General features: G+C 41.8%; 1 protein-coding gene across 3 annotated transcripts; it reads right to left on the bottom strand.

The window, feature by feature from the left end:
• Positions 1 to 1,177: 1,177 nt before the first annotated feature.
• Positions 1,178 to 8,994, bottom strand: LOC123449807 (K(+) efflux antiporter 5). Of its 3 annotated transcripts, none has more exons than XM_045127143.1 (20): positions 8,808 to 8,994; positions 8,531 to 8,574; positions 7,854 to 7,915; positions 7,673 to 7,757; positions 7,516 to 7,577; positions 7,354 to 7,429; positions 7,203 to 7,277; positions 6,402 to 6,473; positions 6,247 to 6,330; positions 6,094 to 6,162; positions 5,813 to 5,890; positions 4,240 to 4,328; positions 4,055 to 4,151; positions 3,566 to 3,619; positions 3,043 to 3,138; positions 2,676 to 2,864; positions 2,507 to 2,584; positions 2,378 to 2,422; positions 2,203 to 2,298; positions 1,178 to 1,761 (listed from the first exon to the last, which is right to left on the bottom strand). In XM_045127143.1, the coding sequence occupies exons 1-20, from the start codon at positions 8,857 to 8,859 to the stop codon at positions 1,708 to 1,710; spliced, it is 1,557 nt and encodes a 518-aa protein (XP_044983078.1). In that variant the 5' UTR covers positions 8,860 to 8,994; the 3' UTR covers positions 1,178 to 1,707. The 3 variants fall into 3 exon arrangements, with proteins under 3 accessions (XP_044983078.1, XP_044983079.1, XP_044983077.1); XM_045127144.1 differs by having other exon boundaries at positions 1,178 to 1,749; positions 8,808 to 8,993; XM_045127142.1 differs by lacking the exon at positions 8,808 to 8,994 and having other exon boundaries at positions 8,527 to 8,574.
• Positions 8,995 to 10,019: the final 1,025 nt, after the last annotated feature.

Below are 10,019 nucleotides of genomic sequence, written 5' to 3'. Positions count from 1 at the left end.
GGAAAAGCTCCACTATGCAACTACACCTTTAACGGACACAACTACACCATGGGGTCCTTGTCGATGGCATCTATCCTCTATGGGCGGCGTTTGTGAAGACCTCAAGACCATATTTGGTCTCCAATGCAACAAACAAAACCGCTTTGCCGATGCAAGAGGCAGCTAGGAAGGATGTGGAGAGGGCATTTGAAGTGCTCCTAGCTCGTTGGGGTATCGTTCGTGAAGCTATGATCATGTGAAAAACGAAGGCATTTTGACATGTTGTGTAATCTTGCACAACATAATTATTGAGGATAAGTATAAAGGGCAGAGCGCACGCGTGATTTTGAGAAGCCCGGAACTCATGTCCGCCTCCCGAAACAAGAGGAGGGAGCATTGCTAACTTTCTGAAGATGCATCGACAACTGTGAGATGAACTTATGCATATGCAACTTCTGAATGATCTTATGAAACATATGTGGGTCCATACTTAAAATCAGTAAACTTTGCTTCTAATTTATGAATTATTCACTATGAACAATATTTATGTTTGAACTATTTTTGGATTATGTATTCTTAATTACAAATAATTTGTATTTGTGTGCATTGAACTATGTTGGTCAAGATGATCGACAGTGCATGTGTTTGATGATTTGAAAATAGTTGTAAATGGCAATATTTGATGCGTATAGGGACCTGAATCAGGCAATTCCGGACGTAGATGCTCTTATTCCGGTTGTAGATGTCACTTGCTCCGGTTTACCTACAAAGGTGTGCACTGCCCATGGCCTGTAATCTACCAGCGCATGTGCTGGTTGCCTTTGATTTGAAAGGGTTACCCAAACAGCCAGCGTGTTTGGCTTTCGAACCTCCCGATCGATGTGATTCGTGCCATGGCCGCCTATTTGATCGATCCCTCATAATTGGAATGCCAGGTGTTTCAAAAGATGAAAAAAAATGCCCACTAGAAATGCATGTTCAAAGAGGGGGGAGGAGGGAGAGAAGTTGACATGTGTTGCTGACTAAATTTTGCCATCTGGTGTCTGTGGAAGTTGCCATTTGTGAAAAAATCTTGGGAGGTTGACACATAAGCATGTAAGTGGCAGCAAAATTCTGGCAACCTAGGGCCAATGCGCTAGCATAAACAAACAGTTATTCACAGAGCAGATGGGTAGCGGTGACAAGAGGAAAAAATCTATACCCCAGAAAACAATCTTCACTACATCATAATGACAGGAGAGTAACATGTTCAGATAATGCTGTAAGGAAATGGTTGTTACAGCAGATCATGTCAGAGCTGGCATTCCACACACAAAGGCAATTGGCGATATATAGCAATAATGACCCCCCCCCCCCCCCCCCAAGGGGAAAATTAGCACATTTCACTTGTTCGGTACATCTGAGCCCGGCATACAAAATCCCTATCTAACTCCTAAGATTGAGTTGGCAAGAATGGTACAAAACCAAGGCCTCAAGGCCATACCGTGTAAAGAATATGCTACTTCGACAACATGTACAGTATGTACAAACACAGTTCTTGGATTGGAGTGGTATATGGATAACTCCCGAGCCATTCAAAATGTTATCCTCAGTCATTGCATCACATCCCCACTATACTGTTGTGGAGGGAAATGATGAAAATATTTGTGCAGCGATCCGTGGCATGTGCAAAGAGTCTTTGCACAGATAAATCATTGTCAGTGGAATGAATGTCTTGGCTTTGCAACGTTAGAGTGTTCTGTTGTAAACATCAAGCATTGTTGCCTTTTCCTGTAAAGGCAGCTGAAATATGATCAGATATGGAACTAGAAAGAATGAGACTGACTGGACATTTGGCATTAGAACCTGATGATTAAAATCTCTGACAGAAAGAACAGGCAATTAACCAAATCAGATTCTAATAGAAAACTTTCCAACTATCGATTCAACTATGACACTGGAAAAGCAAGGATGAACCATCTTATAAGGTGGGCAAAGTCATGTAGAAAGAATACTAGACCAAAACGTGAAATTTGCATTACTTGGTCACTCCAACCCCTATTATGACTACTCTGTCAAGAATTTACGTCGGAGCAAAACCATGTTTTGGTATGAGGTAATGACAGTTTACCCTAGAAAACCATCATCAACAGAATATCGTGTCCGCCAGCAACTATGATGGAATACTGGGGAATGATGTTATATCAAAAGTTGCGCCATCAGCAAAGAGCTAAGAAAGCATACCTCATTCTGCACACCGCTTTCTGAAGGGAACCAACGCATAAGGATGCCGAGTTGTGTTACCACAGGAATTAATTTGAAAATGAGGGGGGTTGTTACCTGCAGAAAGAAACAAATAAAGTAACTAAGTGCATGGAACACCTAGGCCCATTATATGACCCAGAAAAGAAAAACTTACCAAACTAAGAGCAGTTGTTCCCAGTAATAACAGATACATTTTCCCCTACAAAACAAAATTTCATAAGACCTACGCATCATGCATGCATGCCAAGTATATAAACATTTAAATGAGATGAGAATAATTTACCCCTATAAGATGATGATGTGAAGCACGGCTCAGAAGCACAAAAGCAAATTCTCCAATCTGAGCTAATGATAGGCCAACCTTGGTAAGAGAAGAAAAGAATAAAAGAGTGAGAACATATTCATTCAATACATAGATACTCATGGGGAAATACTAAGGGAGAGGTACTCACGATGAAAGCTGTTCTGATGCTGTATCCAAATGATTTTATGACAGCTGTTATGACTATACTCTTAACTATTATAACCAGTATAACAGCTGCAAGTAATATGTCAACGTGATTCCACAAGAACTTGAAATGTATGAGCATGCCAATACTTGCAAGGAAGAGTGCTGCAAATAAGTTACGGATTGCTTCCACCTTCAATTATTAAAACACAGCACTTCGTAAGATACTGTAAAAGCTCCTTTATGAGCAAACTGGTAGGTCCAACTAAAGTGATCAAAATTCTAAAATTGACAACATAAGGCAATAAAAAACAAGACTCAGTAAAGCCAAATCATGACACGGAAGTACTGAACAGGATGCAGAATATCACCTGCTCCAAAGTATGGTGAGCAAAATCTGTGGTGGATATCATAACGCCAGCAAGAAATGAGCCCAGTTCAAGACTCAATCCAAGATAATCACTGCACTGGCAAATACAAAGACATAACATCAGTCTTTACAGAATTGATGTTATAGGTGAAATAGTATGAATGCTGATGATAACAAAAACTAGTGATAAGGCAATAGGAACAATTATAAGGACAGTTATCCCTCATGCCAGCAACAGGATGTGATACAAGCTACCAATGCTACGAAGGCTGCTGACACCAAACATGAGAATAGCTGGTATGTCAGGCGAAATTTTCATTCCTAGTGGCAAGAGATATGCTTTGGGAAAAGCCGATGCTCCTGCTAGTTTCTCGAGAGAGAAAAGCTTCAGGGAAACATGTTGCACTATACTGGTGCTCAGCCAAGAACTTGATGCTAATAATATTTGTCATACTGCACCGTTGAGAGTCATCCTAAAGTCCATAACAGGATGTGATACAAGCAATTTAGTCAAATAGCCTTACCCAGGCTAGCAGCAAGCAGAACGCGACAGCAGCCAACTGATAGAGTTCATTTGTCTGCATATTAAGAAAAAATAAATTAGCAAGTGAGGTTAAACATTAAAAGAGCACTATAAACTATATAATGTGTTTTTTTAATAATATCATGACATCACTGTGTGAAAGAACACAAAACAGAATTCCCTTCAGTAATGTGGGCTACACACAGCACTGCAGAATCATTTTTTAAATAATCCACAGAAGTCTGCACGGACATGGACCTGAGGTTTTAGACGATACAGATACAGTAGTTACACAGCACTAACCAAAGAGAAACAAAAGAAAAGAATGGAGCTCTTTCACTAAAAATAAAGAGCACAATAACCAAGTTGGATGGATAATGTTTCCTACCACTAAATGATGAAACATTCAGGTCACCAATATGAAGAAACAATGCACATAACTATCAAAATCAGTGCCAGAACAGAAGAGAAACAACCCAGTTCAACTAACCTGTGATGATAACTGGATCATCAGTTTTAAGAATCGAGGGATAAATGACCAAGTCATCATATATGCAACAGTTACAAATATGGACAGTACAAGCAACCTGCACACAAAAAACATTCTGCATTACTCAAGGCCCTTATAACATATTTTGGATTTCTGCAAACTAGCTATTCTGATAATAATCTTACAGTCTTCCCATTGACATTATTCCTCCAAATATGCCACTTGAACCACCCAGAACTGGAATGAGAGCAAACAGCAGGCCAACTGCACAATCCTGGAGTAAAAGGAACATGATATCTGAATCTCAACTGAGCACACTTATGAAACATTAGCACATAGAGCCTACTTTCATCAAACAGGCCTCCAAGCAATTGACGCTTGAATTTCATAAACCATTACTAAAGAGAAAATACACTTTATTTGTTGATTATCAATGATTGGTTCGAATGAGGATGACACAAAAATCTCCTCACCTTTCTAATTGAAATACTGGTAACTAACAACTTAGAGGCTTGGCGCTTGTAACAGGGGTGTGGGCATGATATTGAAGACCATTGTTGCAGAGTGCATACCGAGTTAACAAACGTAAACTCACTAAAGACATGATAGCACAGACCAGTGCGCAAATAAGAAGAACTACTACCAGTGAAGGTTGTTTAAGTTGGTCAGAGTTGAAAAGTTGCATTAGATAGTGCATCAGGACTCCTATCCATGCAACTGAATTAAAATCTCTAGAGATTATGTTGTTTCTTCATCAAAATTGCAACTGAATTAAAATCTCTAGAGATTAAGTTTGTAACATTTTTTACCAATAATAAACAATAAAGGATTCAACTATGCAGCGGCGCCGCATGCTGGTGCTCCCATGCGGCGGCTCGCATGCACATGCACCACGTAAAAGATTCTTTTAACTCTTGAAATTCAAAAAGTTTTATCTTTAAAACCGTTAATTCAATCGATGATCTGTTTTCACCCTTGGCTTTGTCGCGACAAGATCTTCGAAACTAGATCCCATGTCGACATGTTTCGACAAACTTTTTTTCCTTCCGTAATTGTCACATTGTTCCACTCACTTGCTTTATTATTAACCACTTATTTGCCCAATAAAAATAACTTAATTGCCATATTTTTTTGTCGTTTCGTGCAAAGATTGTCGATCTCACGTGATCATACTTTTTTTTTGCTCGTACTTAATCACCATATTTTTTGGAAATTACGTGTAAATATGACATCTCGACATAATCGAACGGGCAAGCACAAACAACTTTTTTAGAACGATAACGTGCAAAAATATGACAACTCAACATATTTAAAACCGACGGCCATAAAAAAACTTGTTTGTTTTTGGTAATTGTTAGTAAATATGACAAGTCGGCGTAGTTAAACTAGCAAGCACACAAAATCTATACACACGGTTATCAAGTTGACAACTAAGTTAATTAAATGTGGCTATTAAGTGTCTTACAATCTAATAACTAAATAATAGTAATCTGGCAACTATCGACGAAAAAAGAAAGTTGTCGAAACATGTCGACATGGGATCTAGTTCTGAAGATCTCGTTGCAAGAAAGCTAACGGCAAAAACGGATTGTCAATTGGATTTATAGTTTAAGAGATAAAAAAAATTCAAAATTCACCACTAAAAAAATCTTTGCTAGTTCACCCGCCGCAAGCCAACACAGCCGTGCACACGCTGCTCATTAGAATTTCCCAACAATAAAAGAGTAAATAGATGAAAGAAGTGGATGAAGTCCAAACCTGAAGGATAAGGGTGCCAATTGTAACTTGACCATGAAGCGCATTTGTGCTACCCTTTTCCACTAAGAACTTGGAGACCTGCCATGGTTGTAGCAATTAGAAGATACACATTATTTAAAGTTAATAAGGTGAAAATTCGCCATCCGTAAACAGTCGTTCATATAATTAAACCAAGCCCAACAACTCAGCCACATTTCCCCTGACTCTAGGTGACCAAAGAAATTTTAAAGTGCGAAAGTCATAAATTTTGGACAATAGCCATCTTGAACGAACATAATTACCACTGCAGTAGATGACATTGACAAGAAAGTGCCAACAAATACTCCCTCGGATAATTTAGCACCGCATAACTGGAAAAATGGCATAACTTCAGATTTAGGTAGGTGTCTTTTCTCTCACAGAACAGTACTGAATAAAGGTAGATAATACAGTACCGCAGCAGTTAGGCCACACAAGAACATGAACAAAGCAATCTGAAGTACACCACCAAGCACAGCAACAGGCCCAACCACTTTCAACTGACAGAAATGAAGAACATGGTCAGACACCACATGTTTTGAATATTATATTTGAAGAAAGAGTCAAATACCTTTGGCAATGAAAATTCAAGACCAAGAGCAAAAAGAAGAAAAACCACACCAAACTGGGCAAAGGTCTCCACCTGCAGTTGAACACAGGAAATGAGAGATATGATACTTCAAATTCAATACTCCCTCCGATCCATATTACTTGTCGCTGAAATGGATGTATCTAGACATATTTCGGTGGTATATACATCCGTTTGAGCGACAACTAATTTGGATCGGAGGGAGTAGCACACTTAGGAGGTTAAACGTCATTACTGTTCGAACGTAATTGCTAAATTGGTTAATGCTCCCTTCACAATATCATCTTCCTGAGGGCCACTTAGGGTATTTTCGGGTTGAGTGAAAGCCAACCCCACAAGGAATTTGTCTAACGAATGTTTTGGTTAACATGTCGGTTGCCCATGTTCTCACCAATGTTGGCGAGAAAAATGTACTAAAATTGTACCGTGGGGCTGGGCATGCCAAAATATTGGAAACTATCCAAGCAAGAGCCAAAATTTTAATCATGACCAAATAATTGGTGTCGTTTTTGGTCACCATCCAAACATATACCCTTACAACATTTTCAAGCATGAGATAAGAAGACAACAAATAAAATTTGGACAATTCTTCATTTAGACCAACCAAATAATAAATCTTGACTATCGAGTGCACATTCCCAAGTGTCAATGCTAACTTTTTGGGTGAGCATGTTTAAGAAATTACATTGCGTCAAGTACAGGCTAAAAAATTACACCAAAATTATGAGACTTAAACTAAAGATAATGATACGAGAGCAGTCATTAGTGATCATGTTTTTTTACCTGCACCATTTCATTGATCAAGTTCAAGCCTCCAGGTCCAATAAGAGAACCAGCAAGCAGATAACCAACAATAACCTGGAAAATAACAACATAAATCACGCCCTACTGAGGTAATGCAGTGTTGGCACTAAAGTATGGCAGGTCTACTCACCGGCTGCCCCAAACAAGAGAATATGATACCACCAGCAGTAGCTGAAACAATTATAACTACCAGATCTTTAATCAATCTGCAAAACCAAAATTTATTTTTATGGATTCCGTGCAATCAGCAGATACAGATTCTACATACGTCAAGGTATGAAAGAGAACTGACCTTAAATCTAACTGAAGTGTTGGATACTTTGTTTTACGATTTGACATCACAAAAACATTATCCTGCACAAAGTCATAGTCAGCGATAACCACCTAATCACAGAACTAGTTCGATGGCAAACAAATAAGCATCCTTGTTAGTAAGTGAATTCACACACCTCTTTGTCTATCACAGTTTCGGTGTCATCAGAATTTTCATTCTGAGAACCAAACATGTCACCTATTTGGAAAGGTCTCGAGGAACTGCACAAGAAGCACTGTTTAAGTTATGCCAATCATAATAGGATGCTACAGATTGAACGATTCTAACAGCTGATCCTGTTCATATTCCAGCCATACTTTGCCTGCTGTGTATCATTTTTCTTGTCGTGTGTAATAACAGCTACGGTCTCCAGAACAGCCTGAACAAACATAGAAGATAAAATTTATCATCTAGCGAACTACTTTGACTGAAAACAAATTAATCAGATAAATAAATATATGTGGAGTGCATCATGAGCAGTTTTTTCCCCCAAAAATGCCAAAGGAACTATTGAGAGCGAATAGATAAGGCGCTGTAATTAACTAGACAGAAAACATGCAGGGGAGATACACCCCACTATACATCATGGGATAAACAAGAACCCGAGATATCCCACACTAACATCATGGGAGACTGGGTACAATTCCAACAGAGTTGCTTAAGTAGAACCCCGAATTTACAGAGGATAGCAACCGCATGCCATCAAAGTTGGCTTAGTACCATTTGTTTTGCACCCATATAGAAACTGCTAAAGTACTTACTACTTAGCAGGGACATGTACACATAAATGCGCCTGGAGGGTTTTTTATGTTTCATTTCCAACGGGAAATACCTAACTGCCAAACAACCAATCTTGCTATGTCATGTCGTTTTGGCGCACTATGAAAAGTACAGGTAATGCCTTTTCGGCAAGCCTCCACCACTCTTGGGGGAAAGAGAGTTTCGTAACAGGAAACACAACACAACACACACGTAAGAGGGTAGTCACACCTACTTGATGATCTGAGATGCTGTTGTTGAAGCTATTCTTGTCCGGTACTGCAAAATGAGGAGCAAAGCAATTCATCACCAAAATAACAAACCAAAAAAGTGCAGTGTTAAACCCCGAATCTGCATGGCTCGTGAGAAATTGGTTGAAAGAGAGATCAACATCCGACTCGGACCTCTACTCTCACCCCCGCAAGGTGATTTTCAGCAGAAAAAACAAATGCCCCTGGGCCAGAGCAGATCTAGAGGAGCCGGGCTATGGGGGGTGGGGGGATCGCACGTACCCTCGGTGGCGTCGCTGTCGGAGAACTCCTTGTCGAGCACGCGGCCGAACATGTCGGCGATGCTGTTGTCCCCGGCGGTGGCGTTGTGGGTGCCGTTGGCGACGAGGCTCCCGTAGAACTTCTCCCGCGTCTCCTTGTCGGGCCTGCCCGCGGCGAGGCGGGCCCCCGGCGCGAGCGCGAGCAGCGCCACGGCGACGGCGAGGACCGCGGCGGCGGAGCGCAGGCGTCCCGCCGCGGCGGGGGGCGCCATCCGGATCGGGCGAGCCGCGGGGCGGGGGAGGATGCGGGGAGGGAGGGAGGGAGGGGGCGCGGCTGCGGGTGGCGCGTCGGGGTCGGGGATCTTTATTGTGCGGGAAGGAAGGGCGTTGGTTGGCGTGGTGGCGCCGTCGTCGTCGTCGGAGCAGAGCAGGAGCACGAGCGCGAGCGCGAGCGCGAGGCGTCGCTGCCTGTGACGACGGTGCGGTGCGGTGCGGTGCGGTGGGTCGTGCTGCGCCTGCGCTTAGGCTGGCCGGTTCAGAGTTGGTTCACCTGCGCTGCGCCCGGTCGCTGGCACGCGGGTGGGGTCTGGCCCACACGGGACGGCGGTTTCCAGCACAAATTCTTCCGCCGTTGCACGAGCCGTCCCTCGACTTTTTCAACGACGGAGTTCCGTATTTAACAATGTCTTGAATTCTGTCCCTCTATCTGACGCTGAAAGAGAATAATGGACTTTATTTTGCCATGGACAGTGCATGTGCTAGAAGTACATGGTTTTTTTGTGACCAGCTCACACCAAAGTGTATTTCGTCGTGAATTTTTATAGTTCATGTGTATTTCTTTCAAAAAAAATGGATTTTTGCAAGTGAACAGTAACATGAATATCGAGCATGAGCTTCAAAAAAAACCACACTTGTGAACTATAAGTGTGTCACTGGATGGAATGGAATGGGCCCAACCCGTTCCTAACCCTCATTTTCGTGTTTGGTAGTCACCTCGAGACAAAACCCATCCATTCCCCGAAAGAAAAATATTGTCATATATCCGGAATTCGTTCGTATCGTCGAATTGGTGAAACCACATGGAACTGGCCCTCCGCTTTCTCTTTCCTGGACGCCTCTCCATCTCCGCTGCTACCCATCCTCGCCTCTCCCTCACGTTGGTCTCCATCGGTTCTTCCGTTCATCTCTCCCTAATCTGCACCACGGAGCAATGGGGTGGCATCCGGCTGCTCTG

Source organism: Hordeum vulgare, chromosome 4H (genome assembly GCF_904849725.1).
Source record: "Hordeum vulgare subsp. vulgare chromosome 4H, MorexV3_pseudomolecules_assembly, whole genome shotgun sequence".
Taxonomy (NCBI): Eukaryota; Viridiplantae; Streptophyta; class Magnoliopsida; order Poales; family Poaceae; genus Hordeum; species Hordeum vulgare.
Note: the sequence above shows the minus strand (reverse complement) of the source record. Positions and strands in the feature narration are given on the sequence as shown.

What these genes read in the sequence shown, in the direction of transcription:
- LOC123449807 (XM_045127143.1), bottom strand. Translation starts at nt 8,859, where the DNA reads ATGTTCGGCCGCGTGCTCGACAAGGAGTTCTCCGACAGCGACGCCACC. An exon ending in ACAGCATCTCAGATCATCAA is followed by an intron (nt 7,916 to 8,530) that starts GTAGGTGTGACT and finishes ATGTTTGTTCAG; the next exon opens with GCTGTTCTGGAGACCGTAGC. An exon ending in TTGAATTTTCATTGCCAAAG is followed by an intron (nt 6,331 to 6,401) that starts GTATTTGACTCT and finishes CATTTCTGTCAG; the next exon opens with TTGAAAGTGGTTGGGCCTGT.